This window comes from Neocloeon triangulifer, unplaced genomic scaffold (assembly GCF_031216515.1).
Source record: "Neocloeon triangulifer isolate White Clay Creek 2 clone unplaced genomic scaffold, ASM3121651v1 ptg000002l, whole genome shotgun sequence".
NCBI classification, from domain to species: domain Eukaryota; kingdom Metazoa; phylum Arthropoda; class Insecta; order Ephemeroptera; family Baetidae; genus Neocloeon; species Neocloeon triangulifer.
In genome coordinates this window covers 837,000-857,227 of record NW_026775545.1, presented here as the reverse complement: position 1 = coordinate 857,227, position 20,228 = coordinate 837,000, and the positions used below count along the sequence as shown (strand labels likewise).

General features: G+C 34.3%; 4 protein-coding genes across 8 annotated transcripts; all 4 read right to left on the bottom strand.

Annotated features, from left to right (window-relative positions):
- Positions 1-293: 293 nt before the first annotated feature.
- On the bottom strand, positions 294-2,895 carry LOC132204989 (uncharacterized). Its single transcript, XM_059633784.1, has 4 exons — positions 1,004-2,895; positions 875-937; positions 722-814; positions 294-662 (listed from the first exon to the last, which is right to left on the bottom strand). Exons 1-4 carry the CDS (start codon positions 1,514-1,516, stop codon positions 585-587), a joined length of 747 nt encoding a protein of 248 aa, XP_059489767.1. The 5' UTR covers positions 1,517-2,895; the 3' UTR covers positions 294-584.
- A 3,241-nt stretch (positions 2,896-6,136) lies between these two features.
- Positions 6,137-9,222, bottom strand: LOC132204496 (uncharacterized). Its single transcript, XM_059633032.1, has 6 exons — positions 9,039-9,222; positions 8,847-8,913; positions 8,574-8,749; positions 7,846-8,007; positions 7,622-7,776; positions 6,137-7,217 (listed from the first exon to the last, which is right to left on the bottom strand). The coding sequence occupies exons 1-6, from the start codon at positions 9,085-9,087 to the stop codon at positions 7,080-7,082; spliced, it is 747 nt and encodes a 248-aa protein (XP_059489015.1). The 5' UTR covers positions 9,088-9,222; the 3' UTR covers positions 6,137-7,079.
- A 692-nt stretch (positions 9,223-9,914) lies between these two features.
- On the bottom strand, positions 9,915-16,308 carry LOC132205047 (uncharacterized). 5 transcript variants are annotated; one of them, XR_009442655.1, is made up of 5 exons: positions 15,995-16,107; positions 14,414-14,696; positions 14,202-14,357; positions 13,230-13,566; positions 9,915-10,346 (listed from the first exon to the last, which is right to left on the bottom strand). XR_009442655.1 is itself a non-coding variant. In XM_059633883.1 (5 exons), exons 3-5 carry the CDS (start codon positions 14,688-14,690, stop codon positions 13,331-13,333), a joined length of 669 nt encoding a protein of 222 aa, XP_059489866.1. In that variant the 5' UTR covers positions 14,691-14,696; positions 15,882-15,977; positions 16,120-16,308; the 3' UTR covers positions 10,637-13,330. The 5 variants fall into 5 exon arrangements, 4 of the variants coding, with proteins under 4 accessions (XP_059489866.1, XP_059489864.1, XP_059489865.1 ...); XM_059633883.1 differs by lacking the exons at positions 9,915-10,346; positions 15,995-16,107 and adding exons at positions 15,882-15,977; positions 16,120-16,308 and having other exon boundaries at positions 10,637-13,566; XM_059633881.1 differs by lacking the exons at positions 9,915-10,346; positions 15,995-16,107 and adding exons at positions 15,882-15,955; positions 16,120-16,308 and having other exon boundaries at positions 10,637-13,566.
- A 407-nt stretch (positions 16,309-16,715) lies between these two features.
- LOC132204540 (uncharacterized) lies at positions 16,716-19,219 on the bottom strand. The gene is made up of 4 exons (XM_059633102.1): positions 19,002-19,219; positions 18,791-18,913; positions 17,887-18,039; positions 16,716-17,830 (listed from the first exon to the last, which is right to left on the bottom strand). Exons 1-4 carry the CDS (start codon positions 19,138-19,140, stop codon positions 17,607-17,609), a joined length of 639 nt encoding a protein of 212 aa, XP_059489085.1. The 5' UTR covers positions 19,141-19,219; the 3' UTR covers positions 16,716-17,606.
- Between the last annotated feature and the right edge of the window lie 1,009 nt (positions 19,220-20,228).

The following is a 20,228-nucleotide window of genomic DNA, read 5'->3' as shown; positions in this document are numbered from 1 at the left end:
GTGTGTGTTGAAAAAACAATCAAACCCCCAGAACTGGCAAAACAATAAAGGAGATGCATCCAGGAAGAATTATGTTCTGCAATTCCGCAAATTTTGGTCAGAAATCGAACAGGAGCCAAAGCCCAAGATATTGACTCCTTCGGCCGCTCCATAGTTTTGAAAGAAAATTCCAGGTTGACTTTCGTTTGGCATTTAATCAATAAATATTATTTTGCTGCTCGCCGTGAAGAATTCATTATATTAAAACTGATATTATGCAGACAAACGTGAGTAGATTGAGTGAATATATTTTTATCGCAATGTTGTCAAGCACTTTTATTTTTAGCGTCCACTGAGCTATTCAATAGGGTCGCAGACCGGGACCAAAACTCGTACATTTAGTTTTTTTTTTTATTAAAATTTTTTCAACAATGAAAAAGCCCGTTTTCATCAGTTCTTCATATATTAAGGATTAATTGTGATACATTTTATAAATACGTCTGGACTCTCGAATCAAGAATTGAAATTTCAAAGACTTCAAATTTCGGAGTAAAATTTTACGCCAGATTGCATTTTATAAATCACCCATCTAATGCACATTGGTTTTAATTGCCTGACAATTGCATTGATATTATGTGGAATTGCAAGGCAGTGAAAATATAGCCCACGATTGCTGTGAAGTTCTGAAAAAAATATTGTTAATTTAAATGTGATGAATTAATTGAATTTCAAGTAAACATACCTGAGCTAGAAACGTTTTGTTGAAGGCGAACATACCGTAAATGGAAAATTCGCATTTCTCGTTTATCATCACTTTTGTTCTCAGTTCTCTCACCTGGATTAATTCCAATAATTTAATTTTTCACAAAATAAAATTAAATGAATACTAAATTACTTGATAGTCAATTTGTTGCTCTTTGTATTCCAACTTCCATAGTAATTTACTTGCTTTCCTAGCCTAATTAAAAATAAGATTAAAATCATATATAATTTAAATTATTTAAACACAAATGAACATTGTCACCTCAACTATTGTCTCGTCGCACTCAAAGCACAGCAATATGTTATTTAAGCAACTTATAATCAACCAAATCAAAGTGACAAGGGCATGAAGAAATCGACGCGGATCATCTTCTAATCCACCCAGCAGAAGGAGCACATAGTAGCACGTAGTGGTGGTGTTAATGAAGTTGGAAAAGAGGGTTGAAATGAGCGTGCCTTGGAAGTGCTTGCTAACTGCGAGGATTAGTTCACAAGCGCCACGATGTATTTCAACCAACGATAGCAAGTTTGTTTCCAGATCTACTTTTGCTTTGGGCTTTTCACCATCATTAATTACAATGTATTGGATTTCTCCGTTAACTTTGACAAGAATGCGGTGAATGGAAAACACGAATAAATGCACTCTTAAATCCATTAGCCCTCTTAAAAGATTCACATAAAAATTAAGCAGAAAAACCCACTGTAATTCCCATATTGCAAACACACAAAGTATTATAAGAAATAAAAGAAACGTTAAAATTATAGTCCTCTGCATCTTTTCCTTTAGTTTGTAACGCGCGACCGTGTCTCACCTAAACACAAGTGCCTAGGGTATCGCTAAGGCTGCTATTTAGACTAACAAAGAGACAGACGACCGCTCGCACAGGTGGTTTTTGATTATCTTAATAAAATGCTAATTTCAAATTAACAGAGTCCTCGGGCTTTGCTTTTCCTAACGGATGGTAATTGGGTGCGACAATTACCTAGAAAGAAGCTAATTGAAGATCGGTGTGTCTAGGGGATTTTTATGATTCTCTAACCACTTCTTTCTATTAAGAATTCCAAGCAACAAAGCAGCCCTTAATCAAATCTAACAAAATCAATCCTTGATTTATTCGGTCCTTCTTTATCAGTCAAAGGCGCCGATGACAATATTGACAGTGCCACGGTTCCCTAAAAAAGAATATACCAAAGTACGACTCTTTTCCAGTTCAAGAGACAATATTAATTCTAATTCTCTTATTCACACAAACTTTGCTATTTACACCTCTATACTGTGTATATAATATTCTGATCAATTATTCCAATTATTGCCTACCCAGGCTGACGGGATTTTATCTTAAACAATATCTGTCAAATGAAACACCTGCCGCTATTAATCATGAAGGTGCTCAATCGAGACTTGAGCCACCGATTCACCGACTTCAAGCGCCTATCAAAAGAATGCAATTTACGCTCAATAAACTTGAGCCAATTACACCTTAACTATTGAATAAATCTACCTGATTGCAGAAAAAGATCAATAACCTCCTTAATAGACTTAAGCAGATAAATTTCTCTTAATCGGCACCTAACAGCAAGGCTGGTAAAAAGTCCTTCACGAATGAAGTCTCTTATCCACCAATTTAATCTAATCTGTGAATTTAATCTACAGCCAGAATAACATTCAATACGACTTGAATCTCTTTAGGCTCCTATCAACAATTGCTAATTTACGCTCAATAAACTTGAGCCAATCAAGCAATTGATCTAAGCTACCAAAATGCTGTTTACGTTCAATGAACTTGAACCAACAAGCAATGATCCGGAATGCTTAGCTCCTTGGCCAGAGAGGTCCCACTCTCTGCTCTGCCTGAGCTCCAAGCACCGAACACCGAATGAATCTTGCCGGCTGAGCTGGCCTTTTTATACCAGCAGATCGGCTGGTCAGAATCTTCTAGAGGGAGAGTGATGCGCGCGCCACTTTGTTCTCCCTCACTCACTCTCTCCCTGCGGTGTGTGATAAAACTGCCGCCTGGTGGCGGTTTTGCTGAACTTCAAAAACCGGTGTTAATTTTCAAACCGGTATGCTATTTTCAACCGGTTATTTTGCCTCGATATCTTTTGATCAAATCAGATTTATTTACACTTTTCCTGTAAAACAAGCCATAATGGCTACAAGTTCTTGATAGTAAGTTTTGCGATCTAATTTGACAATATTATCAATTCTTTGCAAAATTTGGTGAAAAAATTTCCTTTTTCTGTTCATGAGCAATACAGAAATTGCAATAGAGACACCGCAAGCCTGAAAATTGTCATCAGTAAAACTCTTCTAATAATTTTTTTATATACATCACCTGGTAAAAAAAAGAAGCCAAAAAGATAGCCTGGTTTTGATTCAGCTCCAAATTGTTGAAAACCGAAAGAAACACTTGTGAGGTAAAAACAATCAATCCACCTAAATTGACAAAGCAATAAATCCGATGGACCAGAGAAGAATTATTATCCTCGATTCCGAAAATTTTAGTCAGAAATCTTAGTGGAGCCAAGACGTTAGCTATTGACTCCTGAGGTCGCTCCATGGTTTTGTGCGAAAAACACTTCTTTGTTGTAAGTACTCCGCCAATTTGGACTTTCCGCTAGACGGTAAATCGATAAGTCTAATATCCATAAATTCACAAGAAACAAAAATTGTGCATAAAAGCGAAAAGGTTACAAAGTGTTATTGGAAGCTCAATTTTGGGTATATTGATTTCGTAGAAAGGACGGAGTTCGCAAATCCATTTTACCTCATCCATCAGCCGGTCTCTAATTTACGCGAGCACAATTGATTATTTCAAAACGCCGCAAATTAATTTCATAGCCGGGAAATCATTAAAACGACTGCTCGGCCATTAATTTCGAATCAAATATTCAAAAGCAAATGATGCGTAAATTATACAGTTGTTTATATGCATGGGCAGTAACACTAGATTAATCATCAAATATGTATGTAGAAATGGGCCAACCAAGCACACGTGTAGCTGTTTTGGCGACGCAAAAAAAATTACACACGATTAATCTACTGAAAGAAGTTGATTGTGTCTAAATTAGACTAAATGAAGGAGAAGGATTGATGAGACAAATTATTTAACAGAGTTGAAATTTTATTACTCAGTATATTTGGCATTAAATGGAATTGTTTCGAAATTTAATATCATGATGATCTTTTATTGTTTTTTTATATGCCTAAAAATGGCATATAATAAAGTTCTACTAATATTACACTATAAAATAAATTCGAAAAAAGAAAAAATCCGTGAAAAACGACCTTATCCTTGTTGATAAATATGTATTTTATTAAAAAAAAAAAAAAAAAAAAAAACGTGACTATAGGCTGTTACAATACATATTTCATGAGCGCGATGAGCGGAAAATAAACAGAAAATAAGAATAAAAGATTAAAGTCTCAATTTAGTAATTGCAAATAATGCAAATTATTCGTTTCTACTTTCAGATTTTATATGCACAAAAAAATTAATAAATGAAAATGTCTACAATACTTGAATGTTTAGCAAATTAGAAACAAATAATTATTTTTTTAATGGTAAAAACCTAAAACCCACCAAGTCCTCAAAAAGGTGTGATAAAAATAATAACCCAAAATAATTATAGAAAATAATCTGCAATTTAGATCTAGATAAAACGAATATAAAAGTTCAGTAAAATTCTAATTTCTTTTGTTTCGTCCCAGCTTGAAGAATTATAAAATTTAAAATAATTTCCTTTCTTTCTAATGTAAACTAATGTAGAACGATATTTATCGAAGCTATGCAACCCGCTTGGCAGCAACAGGAGAAAAAGTTTAGTTGTAAAATTCCACAACTCATCTCCCTCCACCCCTCCTTCATCCTCACCAATTAACATGTTATTATGCATTTATTTTCTTTCAGTCTGCGAGTTTTCTTGCTCGATGCACACGTGTTTGGTGCGAGAGTGATCAGTGTGTTCGCGGAATCGGGTGAAGAAATTCGCGAAGTGGTGTGTGCGTGGACGGCGAGTGATGGATTACGTCGATTTCGCGGCTCATTTGCAACACGACGAGAGAGGACGGAAAATTGCAGAGGAATTCGTCGCTGATCTTTTGGAAGGTAGGACCTTTAACCTTTTTTTGAGTGATCGATTCCGCGGTTAATAGGCGCGCCGGAGATGGACTTTAACACGTAAGCCCGGTCGCGATAGATCACATTCGCGATGGCAGGCCCAGATTGCCGGTCACGCAATCCCGTTTATTCGCCACCTGAATAAAACGCGAGGCCATTCCATATAATTTCTTTCGCCCTGTTTTGCCGGCGCGGCGCATTTTTACGTGATCTTTATTAAGAGCCTCCCTTGTGCGATTATCACACGAGAGACCCCTTATCAGATTTTGTTCCTCGCGCTGGCAGGGGCTTATTTGTTTAATAGAATATCGGGTGGGTCGGTCTCGGGGTCAAGGATATAAAGTAGAGCAGCCCCGCGACGACACCGAGCTGCAAAGGGGTTGCTTTGCTTGCCCACCGTTGTCATAAAATCCGAGCCACTCGACCCTTGATTGATTTTTTATACTTTATATATAGGGCAATTCTTTCCGATAGATTTGAAATCTATTCACAAAGAGAGAGGCTCAAGCATTTTATATTATGTCATATCAGATTTGATATCTTATTAAGATCTCTTGCAGCTGAAAAAAAAAGAAGTGAAAAAAGCCAGTTTCTTCACTGTCAGCAATAATTGAAAAAAAAATTCATTTTCCTTCTTTTTAAATCGATACTTTTGTTTGCAGATGAAGAGAAAAATATTATGCACAAGAAATATTACGCAATTGATTATTTTAATCATCTGCCGAATATACACGTTAATGTGTTGTAAAAAAAAAACATAGTTTTTTTCAAACCTTTTAAATCTCCATATAAAAATTTAGAGCGTTGAAATGTGCAAATTAAATTTAAAAAGTAATTGTAATTAAAATAGCAAATCTTTCAATATCCAAGTCAATTAAATATTATTGTTGGTTTAAGATATTGAAATTCCGATTTAGTCTCTGGGCTTGACAATTTTAATGCTAATTTTATGAGGGTATAAATTTACTGTTGATTCTTCTCAAAAAGAAAATGGAAATTAAAATGCATGAATTATAAAATTATCTGAAAATTTAGGGAATACAACAAATTGAAGTTTTATAAGTTTGTGAGTTTCTTTGAAGTTGGCTCCAAAACCGCAATTGAAAATTAATTTATCATTTAATGAATGTTTTAAGAAAATGCAAGAATATGAATTTCTGTGTTTCATCGGAAAACATGCTGTCCAAAGCACATCAAACACACACTTTAAAATTTTAAAATTTCTAACTTAAAAGTGGTATAAGAGTTTGAACAACAAAAAAACACTATTTTCTCCTGATAAGAATTTTACGTCATTTTTTATTGTTGGTAATTTTCCCGAGTAAAATATATAATACACACTCTGCTGGCCAAATCACAAGGTCGAGCTTTTTTCCTTCGTGTATTCCATAATACGCACGCTATTAGCCTGCGCGTTTCTTGTACATTATAATTTTGGTCGCATTTGCAAGCCTAATTCATTATTGCTGGAATATAATAAAAGTCAAGGCCGCGGTGCGGGGATGTTATCAGTGCGAGAAATTATTTCACCCCTTGCTTTTCGTGGTCTATACATTTCAAGTCTTGCAAACCCTGTTTCACAAAGAAAGCCTAGGCTTCTCCAAACACATGAAAAATTCATGAGGCACTAGTATATTTACATTCAATTTTGTGCACGATTACGCACTCTTGGCAGGCACATGCGTGCCCTACCTAAATCTCTGCAAACGTATCAGCTGATATGGAAATTCGGAAGGAAAACTAATTTCAATCTACTTCAAAGGCAAAATGCAGTCTATTATACAGTGTTTGTCCTACTTTTTATAGAAATCCGGTCTTATTTAAAACATTTCTTAACAAATCTATATTTTTTTATACCAATTTAACAAAAAAACAGCACAAAAGTGCTGCTCGTATTTTGATTTTCTTGAAAATCTTCCAAAATTATATAAATTCAGAGTAATTTGAGCTGCCAATTCAATTGGAAATCATAATACTTAAAATGTGTGCGAAAGAGCGAACTAAAATTAAAATGGAATTAATTAATGTTAAAAGTTCAACAGTAAATGGACGGATCCTTTTCGTCGTAGTAACTTTGAGGATCATTGGTTTAAAAAATGTTGGAATGCTTCACCTAATTACACGATATCGGACCAAATTCCGAGAAGTTCAATTTTTTAAAAGCCTTTAGTATGGTCCTAGAGATTCTTGTTTTTCTACCATAGTAACTAGAGTGAATTACAAGTAGCCACCGTGGCTACTCTGAGAGGGGTACAAAGGCACGCCCATGTGGCCAATGTGGGCCCTCTGGGTTGGGTACATTTGCATCACTAGGCTGTTCGACTGCTCTCGGTTCTCGTACAGGTTTCGGGTGTCCTGAAATTAAAAATAGCATAAGTTTTTAATATAAAAATCATTTGTTGTGACAGTAAAAAATGTAATTTTAAAGAAATAAAAGAAAAATGTATATATTATGTAAAGAAAAATGAAATGAAAATAACCAGGATTTCAAATAGAAGAATGAATCACAAAAGATACAAATTATCTAACTCAGTGAAAAAGCAAGTTGCCTTTTTTTTATTAAATTTCAGAATTCTTATGTTGAATTTAAAATTAAGCCTTTGATTTTTTAAGTCTATAAAAATTAATAAACTATAAAATAATTTAACACAAATTTTGTTTTACAACGAAAAACAGATAGAAAATTATTTAAAATATCAGTTGCAAAAGATCTTACAATTAAAATCAATTCCGGTCGGAATGAATGAACCTGCACTTACAAAGTAAATAGCTGCTGCCGAAAAGAGGTGGAAGAACATGGAGCAGACGCAGAGGCCGTAGGACCAGGAAATGAAGTTGTACTGCGGGTACATCATCCAGTCCCTGCGATACGCCTCTCCTCCGAAAATGCAAACGGCCAAGAACAGGAAAAACCCTGCGGAATAATTTTTTTTTTTTTAATTTATCTTCTGCTTCAACAATGCAAAATTTTATTTTAATTTACCACTGGCCACTTGGCAAATGAAGCAGATTCCCGAAAGCAGCCATTCGTATTCAAGAACAAGACGCAGAGGGTAGCGACAGACAATTGCGGCAATCATGATTTGGGCGAACAGGGAGATGATCAACGCCAGGGTCACACAGGTCTGGACGACCATCAACCATCCTGAGAAAAAATTCATAAATTCAAAATCACTCTGCTTGGGAAAATTATATTCCCAATTTTATAACTTGTCTTATAAAGAAAATTCAAGGCTTTTAAATTTTAACTTTGCTGATATTTTTAAGTTTGCACCCTTTGACAAGCAAGATTTTAAAACGCAGGAATAAACTAGCTATTTTTCCAGTCTTTTCAGAACTGGTTTCCAAATAAGAATTCAAAACAACCGTCTTGATGAAAAAAAAATTAATGGTAAAAACAAAGAGATAAAATTTAAATTTAATAAATATACCCATTTTATAAACCTTGTCGTATGATATTGACGGGTTTATTTATGTAATTGAGAATTTGACATTATTGTTTTTAATCCTGCATAAATCAAGTCACAGTGAAGAAAGAACTCAAATAGATAAATGATTCGAAGTATGAAAAATTATGTATGTACTTCAATTTAGTTCTTTAAAATTTATAACTTTTTCCAGAATTATCTTCTTTCTACAGATTTTAATTATTTTTTTATTCTTCCATTTAATTTTCAAATATTTGTTCCTATTCGATTCATAATTATTTACCAGGCACAAGCCACTCTCTGATGAGGTAAAGCTCCTGACTGAAAATCCAGTTGCATCCGTCAAAGAGGTGGTCGAACTGGTAGTTGGGGAATCGGAATTGGTCGAAACAATATTCCCAGAGGCCCATGTTTTTGAACGAGCTGAACGTTTCATCGAAACTCTCGAGCCAGTACGGACTGCGAACGAAAAGACAAAAGGGTAAAAATTCATGCTCCGCTGGAGTAGAAACGAAGACGACTCATAATTTAAGTCAGAAAATAGATAATATTTCACCTGGCGAAAGCGATGAGCAGCAAAAGTCCGGCAAAGTAGGCCAACAGTCCGCCGTACACCATGGAATCTGCAATAATTTCGTACAAAGTGAAATCGAGCGTGTGTACGAATATGGACAGTGTGTGTAAACAAATCGACAAGTGTGTATTCGGGCGTTGGGTCGACGCCCTGCGATTCGGAAAGATTTCATACCTGAGGCCTTCGGGTACTCTTGCTTGTTGCTGCTCGCGTTGTCGCTCATTATGAGTGAGGAATTTGATCAGTTTTCGAGCGAAATCAAAATAATTCAAGCCGAAAGAAAGGTGGAAAAACGTATTTTTCCAGAGGAGCGCTTGTTGTCATCAAACGCCGAGCTGGGTAGGGCTGGTTTGGCGAATGCGCCGTTCGTGGCGCCACCGTCGACGGAGGGAAAAGAAAGACGAGCCGCCGTTCTGCCCCACGACGATAACTGTAGTTCATTAATTTTGTAGTGGAACGCACTTTAGGCTCGAGTGCATTATTATTATTTGGCTAAGTACGGTCGTCTATAAACTGTCAACCCTATCGTCCAGAGATGAGTTACGAAACGTCCGTAACGACCTCAAGTTACTACACTCAAAACATAAAACCCTAAAAATAAATTATATAATCATAAAAAGTTTTTTAATTAAAAATAATGTTGGGGAAAATTTGTAGTATTATGTTGGGATAAATATGATATAATTTTAATTATTTCGCAAAGTGACGCAAAGAAAAGTTTTAGTTAATAGTATATGAGTTTTGTAAATTTGCTACTTTGAGCAAGGAAATATGGATTTTATAAATTTAAAGCATTTTTATTCATTAATTATCAAATTTCATAATATTCTATATAAATTGAATAATTATTGATAAAATGAAAATGAGGTATTCTTTTTTTTAATTCTGACATGGAACTAATCAAGTTTTCAAAAAAATATCCTATTAAATATTTGTTACAATTATTTTTTAGTTTTTTATTTGGCGCATTCGTATTGATATTTTTTTTTAATTTTAAAGAGAAAATTTGGGTCTCAAGGTTGTATAGTAAATTAAATAAGCTGATTATTCGCAATTTAATACAAATTTCTCAATGTTTATTAGTAAAAAACATAATTATTGCTTTACATACACGTTGAACAATAGAATTATAAACTAAAATTTTCGTCAACAAATAAGTTGTGATTCAAAACGTCTCCCTTTTACTTAGTTTCTACAAACATTTCTTCTGAAAAATGGACGGTTTTTGTTTTCAATCTTCAAGTTTCTCCCTGGTTGCTCAAGGAATGATATATAATAAAAAATGTATTCACACTTTCACTGTTCAGTGAGTCACTGATGGACGGATGAGTAATTTTTACTGGTGGCGCATTTTCATGCCTTTTATCTAGCTTTAGCCAGCACACAAAAAATAACTTTTGTCTGCCTTTTCAAAGGTATCAGCAGCACACGAAAGCAGGTCATTTGCATGCCTGGAATGTGGTTCACCTTCGAAAATGTTTCCTGGACGGAATATAATTTAATTTTACAAAATGGAATGGTTTAACTAGCTTAATTTACTTACTTAAAATATCATGAGAAAATGAACACTGAGTTAACAAAGAAAATCAACCTAAGCTTATGGAATTTGAACTGAATCGTTTTGCAAAATAATGCTGAGGTTCAAAATTTTTGAAGAAAACTCAATAACTTTTGATTACCGAAACTGAGATGGAATAAACTTAAAGGGTCTAGAAACCTTCACAAATTTAACTGGTATAGTTAATTTTAAGATCTTGATGGACAAAGCTAACGTTTTAAGTAAATTTTTGACCAAAAATTAAAATTATTGATGTAAAAAAAAAAAACGTTAGACTTGACCCACAAAGAAAATTAAAATATCAACCACAATGAAAATTTGCTCTTCTGAAAGTTTCCATTCTCTTTAATACAGAGCTTATTTCTACTTTTGAAGATCGGTTGAGGACAAAGGCTGGTTTCCAATTCGCCATTACGTTATTCGTTTACGCATTACGTTGTTCGTTTTGCCAAGGAAATCGTATAAGCCGTTTCCAATTCACCAAAACGATACACGTAAACGGAATCCGAGTACAGCAAAACGTATAAGCGGTTTCCGATTCGCCAAAACGTACTCCGTAAACGTATTATGAGTGCCGACAGTGGTTTCCAATTCGCCAAAACGGACTCCGTAAACGTATTACGAGTGCCGACAGTGGTTTCCAATTCTCCAAAACGTAGTACGTTTACGTGCAACTCATTCCGAGCACCAAACGTGCTTCATACGTGATACGTACGTCGTTTTAATAAAAGTGCAACTTTTTGTTTCCGCTTCTGAATCATTATAATTGGTGCTTGTAATGAATTCTTAATTATCTCATCCATTTGAGTATAAAGTCCCTCAATTAGAGTTAATTTTCCACCAATTAAGTTAATTCGGTTATGGGGGTGAGCGGGGATGAGTTGAAGGAAATTAGTTTTATGTCAAGTGCGTAACATGATTATAGGCTAAAATTTTGTGAGGAAATCAATGGTGTATTTGATTTTAATGAAAAATGTTAATTTCAACCCTTAATTAGCAATTAACTCAAATAAAAACAAATTGAAGTGCAATACATGACTTTAGGGTAAAATTTGAAGCCCAAGCGATTGCCAGCATCAATTTTGCGCTATCAATTTAATTTCATCCCCTAAATTGAAAAATAATGATGTTCACACAAATTTTAGAGCGAGACATGTTTAAATGGTAAAATTTGACGCCAAATCGTTTGCCAGAAGTTATTTTGCTCTAGAAAAATAATTTCAACCCCTAATTTTAAAATTTCACGAAATTAACAACAATTTCAGAGCGAGATATGTTTAAGTGGTAAAATTTGACGCCAAATCGTTTACCAGAAGTTATTTTGCTCTAGAAAAATAATTTCAACCCCTAATTTGAAATTATATGAAATTAACAACAACTTAAGAGCGAGACTTGTTGATATGAGTTGAATTTAGCGAATTTATGGCCACATTGATTGCCATACTTAACTAAAAAAAAAAATTAAACAATAGTTAATAAATAAGGAAATCAGGGGTTGAAACTAAAATTAAGCAAATTAAGTGCAAAATAACATTTGAAAATCGATCTAGCATTAAAATTACATACATAAAGCAACTGTCGCTCTTAAATTGTTGTTAATTCCATAAAATTACGAATTAGGGGTTGAAATTATTTTTTAGAGCAAAATACCTTCTCGCGAACGATATGGCGTCAAATTTTACCACTTAAACATATCTCGCTCAGAAATTGTTGTTAATTTTGATTAATTTCAAATTAGGGGTTGAAATTAAATTTTTAGAGCAAAATAACTTCTGGCAAACGATCTGGCGTCAAATTTTACCAGTTAAACATATCTCGCTCTTAAATTGTTGTTAATTTCGTGAAATTTCAAATTAGGGGTTGAAATTATTTTTCTAGAGCAAAATAACTTCTGGTAAACGATCTGGCGTCAAATTTTACCACTTAAACATATCTCGCTCTGAAATTGTTGTTAATTTCGTGAAATTTCAAATTAGGGGTTGAAATTATTTTTCTAGAGCAAAATAACTTCTGGCAAACGATTTGGCGTCAAATTTTACCATTTAAACATGTCTCGCTCTAAAATTTGTGTGAACATCATTATTTTTCAATTTAGGGGATGAAATTAAATTGATAGCGCAAAATTGATGCTGGCAATCGCTTGGGCTTCAAATTTTACCCTAATGTCATGTATTGCACTTCAATTTGTTTTTATTTGAGTTAATTGCTAATTAAGGGTTGAAATTAACATTTTTCATTAAAATCAAATACACCATTGATTTCCTCACAAAATTTTAGCCTATAATCATGTTACGCACTTGACATAAAACTAATTTCCTTCAACTCATCCCCGCTCACCCCCATAACCGAATTAACTTAATTGGTGGAAAATTAACTCTAATTGAGGGACTTTATACTCAAATGGATGAGATAATTAAGAATTCATTACAAGCACCAATTATAATGATTCAGAAGCGGAAACAAAAAGTTGCACTTTTATTAAAACGACGTACGTATCACGTATGAAGCACGTTTGGTGCTCGGAATGAGTTGCACGTAAACGTACTACGTTTTGGAGAATTGGAAACCACTGTCGGCACTCGTAATACGTTTACGGAGTCCGTTTTGGCGAATTGGAAACCACTGTCGGCACTCATAATACGTTTACGGAGTACGTTTTGGCGAATCGGAAACCGCTTATACGTTTTGCTGTACTCGGATTCCGTTTACGTGTATCGTTTTGGTGAATTGGAAACGGCTTATACGATTTCCTTGGCAAAACGAACAACGTAATGCGTAAACGAATAACGTAATGGCGAATTGGAAACCAGCCAAAGTGGAGATTTGTCGGACGGGTGCGTTAACATTGTGCGTATTCACTGCAGGTTTGCCGAAATCAGTCGCTAATTCAGGATCATGGCCACTTCTCCTACGCCTTGGTCTCCTCTATGCTGAACCTGGCCTGCGAGTCCCTCAGGTCGCGCGCCTTCCTCTTCTGGATGCTCGTCTCGATCAGGAACAAAGTTCCGGCCACGATCGAAGCGAAAACTCCGGCCACGGCCAGTGCGAATGACCAGCCGAAGAAGTTGTTGCGCTGACCTGGCATCCAGCCCTGTCTGTTTGCCAAACTTGCAAAGACCACCACTGCTATCGCTGCACTAAAGCCTGGAGAAAAGAGAAAAAAATTCTTAATTTTAAAACAAAATTAATTCATTTAATAAAAATTTAATCTCATATTTTAATTCAACATAAATAAAAATTAAAAAAGATCTTAAGGTCTTGTGTATTGAATTTATTTGTTAAAACTTAAAACTCTTGCAATATGCTATGAAATTAAAAGCAAGTTCCAAAATTTCAAAGTTAAAAAAAAATAATAAGTTCCTTAAAAAACAGAAATAAAAATTTGGTGCTCTAAACAGGCTGAACAGTAAATTCACTGGCTGTTGTCACACTGCCTAAAAATTACACAATTCAGATATTTTCACCGCTAGCTTGTATTATTTAAATGACAAAAATATTTTTGGACACAATTTTTGCTCACAGGCAGTATAATTATTCGTGATTTTCAGCAAGTTTCTTAAAAAGTCCAGAAGAAAAATAAATTCAGTCTTTGACAATAAAAGAAATTCCTTTTACGTCCATATTTTTTAACTTTACTTTTTGTATGCCATAAAATTAAACCGGTCTGGAAAATTAATTTTGATTATTTTGAATTGTAATTTAATTCCATTTTGTTTGATAAAATAAAATATCCAATAAATTACCTTATAATTTATGAATAATATTAAAAAAAAGCTCACCAGCTGCTAAAAGGTCCAGTCCAATAATTGCAATCAGTTTCACATATCTTGATTGGTCAGGTCCACAACACAGCCCATACAAGAGGCAGAGGCCAAATGCGACGAGTGTTAAAATAAATGCCACCGTGTAGAAAAACTGCGTCGCGATTATGAAAGCTGAAATTTTTTTATTTTTTAATTTTTTTTATTTTCTAATTTTGTTTCAAACTTACGAGGAAGAAGGAATCCCCTGATCTTGTCGTAGCCGGTGGTGAAGGGGTCGTAAATCCACCTGCAGCCGACGAAGAAGCGTCTTTGGTACTCGTCGGTGGGGTCAGGCAGCGACCTGAAGCAGTGGGCCCACAGACCGAACCTCTCAAGTCGCGCCCCTGTAATTCGGTAGTCGCTGACGATCCAACTGGGTGAGCAAAAGGCCACGAACACGCACACGAACGTCAGGGCAAAAACCGCCAAGGCGCAGTTTCCCGCGAGGCTTCTCTTTTTAGCCATCGCTGCCTGCAATCAATTCATTTAAATTTTCAATACAGAGAGATAATTTAAGTAATGGTAATTAAAAAGCGAGCTAAAAGTAAAATTAGGCAAGTTGAGCACACCAAAACAGCAGCAGGAAGACGAAGAAAAATTATGGAGTTTTATTGAGAAAAAAAAATAAAAATGAATAATTAAAATAGAGCAAGCTTTAGAGCGTTTAACCAAATCTGCTAGATGTTTCCCCCACTTTAAATATTTATAAACTACTTCTAAGGAAAATAAATATTAGTACTAAAAGCAAGTAAAATTAAATAAATAAAAAACTTATCCTATATGATCTGTTGTGATCAAATTAAACTCGAAATCAATCAATTTTTTGTAGATCTTTCAAAATCTTTACAAAATAATGAATTTAAAACCGTAAAAGCTTTAATGAAATGACTTTAAATATATGGTGATTTGAATTTAAAACCCATCGAGGAAAAGCCAAATTTTAAATTCAAATCACCATGAATCAACCCTTGATCGTGAACTTCTACTACAAAAAAAAAAGACTTTAAATAGTTGAAGCTTCAAATTTTTTACAGAATTTACCTTATAATTTTACAGACAAAGTAAAACAAAGGTTGTTTAAATTATGTATTCAGAAAACATTTCATTTTTAATCAATAAAACTGAATTTTAAAAATAAATTTACAAACTATATCATTATTTTTTTAATTTATAATTTCATTATTTTTTTACTTTTATTTACCAAGACTAATTTTAATGTTAATTATATAATAATAATATTTTTTTATCTTTAAATTTTATGGTGATTTGCTTATAAAGTCGGAATTGAAATTTTAATCTATTTTGGTTAAAATTTTACTATAAAATTTTTAAATGCTGCCTCCTCCAATTATTACTTAATTAATATTCAATAGAAATAATAATTAGTCCTCGTCAGTTGACAGTTGGCGATGAATTGCAATAATCTTATGTGATTCATAAATAGTTATTTGAAATGCAATTAAATTTATAAAATTTCCTTTGGCCAATGTTTCTCAATATGGAGTATGCTTATCACTAAATCAGAAAAGCAAAGCCTTGGTATTATTAATATTACAAACCGAGCAACCATTTAAGCTCTTTAAAAAAATGAAGCGTTCTCTCGGCACCAAAAATCCCAAATTGTCCCAGACGAAAAGGCCAAATTGGCTCTCAAACCTGTTGGAGGGCCCTGAGAGCCGCGCCTCGCTACAGCCCTGCTTTTTTCTAAAATACGCAACACGACGAGCTCACTGAAACAAAGCGCGACACAGACTGCTGCTTTTACATACGATTTTTCTCTTGGTCGGGAGCGTCAAATTTCGGGCCATGGTATTAATTGCCAGGGTGTCAAAGGGCTCGGATTGTTCCGCTCGACAAACAAACGCACACTGCGAGGTGCCAATTGAAAACTCACCTTCGCGGGTGGTGCTCGGTAGGTCTTCACCTGTCTCTCCACTTTTGCTGATTGTGCTTCCCCTTATCCAAGCGGAAAAGCTGCACCGCTACTTTTCCTTCCGATGTGGGGCAATTTTGATAAGCACTGTTTTTTCTTTCTCAAATTCGAGAGTGGCTGGCAGGTGCACGCCCTGTCGCTGTGTTTGGCTTTGCCTGAGTCACGACGTGCAGCGCCTCAGTGGAACATTCCGCAGTTAATGTTAATTAAGTAGAGGCGGTGGGTAGGCCTACGCGGTCGGTTAAGCGAAGCTCAGGTGCGAAAAGGTTACCTCTCTTTTTTACCTACCGAGACTCGCATGTGCCGCGCTTGCTAATTTTGCAGAAACCGCTGGTGGGAATTCGTTTTTCCCACAAAGATTGGTAAAATGATGTGAAGTCCCCGCGCAATTGTCTTTAACTGAGGCAATCCTGACATTTAATATGGGTCACTAAGTATAAGGCTCCGTCAGAATTAATTAAATTATTATCAACAGAGACAATATTCTTTGAGAAGTAACACAAAAACCAGATTAAGCACACACAAAAAATTAAAATTTTAAAGAATAAAATAACAGATTTAGTTAAAGTTTTCAATTATTTTATTTACCAAAATCAACTTTCTCGCAACAAATACAAATATTGGGTGCAGATCAAAAACTTGATAATAGTATTTGAGTAAATCCTATTCTATAGAGAATAATTTCTTTACAATTAAGTTGATATTTCATTTAAAGATGAGAGGACGGATTAATCGATTTCAGTTCTTATAGCATATAATTTTTAATTGCATTTTTCTGTGTATCTCTTCAACTGTTCATTTTTTTCTATTTTCTACTTTTTAAGCCCAGACAAATGGCAGCATTGTGTGAGACAAGGCAAAAATTTTTTCCTTGAAATATCATTAGGCACTTTCACTGAGCTACATTTTTTTACTCTAAATCAGATCTTCACTCCGAAGCTAAAATATGCTAATGTTAAACTAACCAATGTCAGAACAAAATATCAAGAAAGTTTTCAAATTGTGCACTTCACATTAAAAAAAAATGCTCTCCATTACAATGGCGTGGGACGTTTTGCCAGCCAGTCTCTGAAAAAGTAAAACCAACAATGGACGGATTTTAGGTCACAGAGTAGCCGCTTAAATAACAATGCGCACACTTGATACAATTATCATGCAAGTGTTGCATCTCCCAGCCTTAACCTTAGGTGAGAAAAAAAGTGGGTAAACATACAATTATGCTGCTTTCTGCAAAAATAATGTACAAAATTAAGCTGCTTGTGATATAACCGTCGAAATGGAAGGTCAATTCAGACGTTTCATAAGTTAAATATAAATTGAGATTCAACTAGTCGAAATATCCAAAAAATTATTATAGAGATTACAAATCGTCAAATCCTAACTGGTCGGAGTACATATTTTTATATACAAAAGATTGGAATGCGATTATTTTTTTCGAGATGAAAATCTTATCCCAGGCCATAAGCAGCCCTCCTTTGCCTTTCGCGCCTGTTCTTAGCCCTGTAAACTCGAGCCTCTGCGTAAATCTGGGCAGTGGCGATCCACATGAGCAGGACACTGACTACGGCCAGTGCGTAGGACCAGCCGATGTAATTGTGCTCCCAGTGGGGCATCCAGTATCTGCTGTCGCCGTAAGCTCCGAAAATCACCACTGCGATTGTGCCGCAAAAAGCTGAAAATGTTAACCAAATTTAAGAAAAGTTAAAACCAAATCCAAAGTTCTTAAACCTGAAAAACCAGAGCATCCGGAAACGACGTAGAGTAGGGTGGCCATGTGAGGGTCATCTTCGTCGGTGAAGATGTATCTTGCCAGGAACAACAGACAGATCAGTAGGAATGTGAGGCAGAAGGTGAAGAAAGTTTGGGTAGCCACGAAGAAACCTGTAAAATAACAAGAAGAAAATAGTTGAAATTTCTACATTGCAACATTGAATTCATGTTTATAGCAAAGTGGGGGGGAAATATTTTTTACATATATATAAAAGGCAAAAGTGAACTTTAAATTAAAAAAATTTTAATTTTTTTAATTAAAGGAAATAAGAAACATTGTTAATGCAGATGATAATAATAAATGCATTCAAGATTTTAAATAGCCATATTATTTTATAATAATACTTAAACCTGATAAAATAAATTAGTTTTTATAATTTATGACTTAATTTATAATTTCTAACATTTTATTTTTTATTAATATTGTAGTATTATTTTTATTTCACTATAAAGAAAATATAAAATGTGCAATTCATTTAATTTTAAAAGAAGAGTGAATAAAATTATATATTTCCCCAGTTCACAAATATCACTATAGTAATGTGATGATAACATGAATTGTAAAGTCTCAGTGCTGGAGATATTCATTTATAACTCAAATATTTTGAACTGCTAAGTTACTATAGAAAGAAGTAAGAAACTATTAAGTGGCAAGAGTATTAAAATATTAAAAATTAAAAAAAAATACATTCAAATTATTAGCTTCGGTTTAAAACTGTGTAATTGAGATTATTTATTTAAATAATAATTAAAATCTTATTCTATCAACTTATTCTCTACTTTTTTCGTAAATAATTTTAAGATTTTGCAAGTTAGTCAACTTAAAATTAACTTTGGAGAAAAAGTTGATCTCTTGACATACCAGGTAGCAAAAAGTCATGGATGATGTAGTATTCCTCCTCGAAGACCCACCAGCAGCCGGTGAACTTGGTGTCGTACCAGTGGTGCGGCTCCTCGAAGTTCTTGAAGCACACCTGCCAGAGCCCTGCACAGCCCAAAATAAAATCAAATTTGGCCGAAAAAACCACCTGTTTGGGGGCTGTTGGGGGCCACGCCTAGGCGCTCAAACATACCGATACGTTGGAAGGTGGCGTCCGGAAGTTGGCCGTCGTTTTCCAGCCAGCACGGCGTCGAGAAGGCGATGATGACGAGCAGGAAGCACACCAGCAGCAGGCAGCTCGCGATCAGCATGTTTTTCTCGCGGTAGCCCATTTTCGGGGGCCGTTTTGGGCTTCGGATGTAGGAGGACCACTGCTTTCCGCTGGAATTTGTTTGGCTCGCTGCTTTCGGAGCTTCGGAACAGGTGGCGCACAACGGCAGTGCTGCGATGCGGGTTGCGTCGACCAGCGCACAGGCGCTCACTATAAAAGCCCACCACTATGATAAAAATGATAAAATAAGGAAAACTAGAAAATCTTCTATTCATAATGGCAGTAAAAATTAAAAATTAACTTTAAATTGTTTTAACATATTTTATATATTTTATTAAATAAATAAAAATAGTTAACGTTATTTAAACTAATTCACTTTTTATTTAATAAATTTAATTATTTCATATATATTACTTTTTAAATATTATATAACTATATTATTTAAAACCTTCTGGATTGATCATATTTTTGTGTGATTATAGTTTGTTATTTTTAGATCTTAAAGATTTCAATAATTTTCTCGAATTATACAAAATTAATTTAATGGATCTTCCCATGTTTTGGCACCTTTAGATCAAGTATTTATGCAAAATCTGAGAGTTGTGAGTAAATGTGTAAAATATTATAATTTTCTATTGTTTCTACTTGATAAGACTATTGACTATTCTAGATTATTAGACTATTCAAGGAATAAACTTTTCTACTTTTCCTTTTTATACTATTGCAGTTGCTGTTTAAAAATATTATTAAATAATTAATCTGTTACTTACAAAAATGAAAAAAAAGAGTAGAAAATGTGTCACAATCTCTTAAACTATGAAGAAATAAAAAAGAACGTTTTAAAAAGAAAAAATTTGAGGAGCTCAAAACCTTTTTTTAATTTATTAAAAAAAATCTAAAATAGTAATGAATTTTGGCTTTTTAGTCACTTATATCTTATAATGCTTTAAAAACTCATTGTCAGTGTATCCAAGATTGAAGTAAAAAAAATGCACAAGTAAAAATTTGTTTCATATTAGATGGCTCCCACCTTTCATAGATTTTAAAGATAAAATTAAAAATTTACTGGAGTTTATAATATGTCAATTAAAAGTTTTTATGAGTTTTTTCTGCACGCTTTTTCCGGCGGAAAACAAGTAATTGAACTAA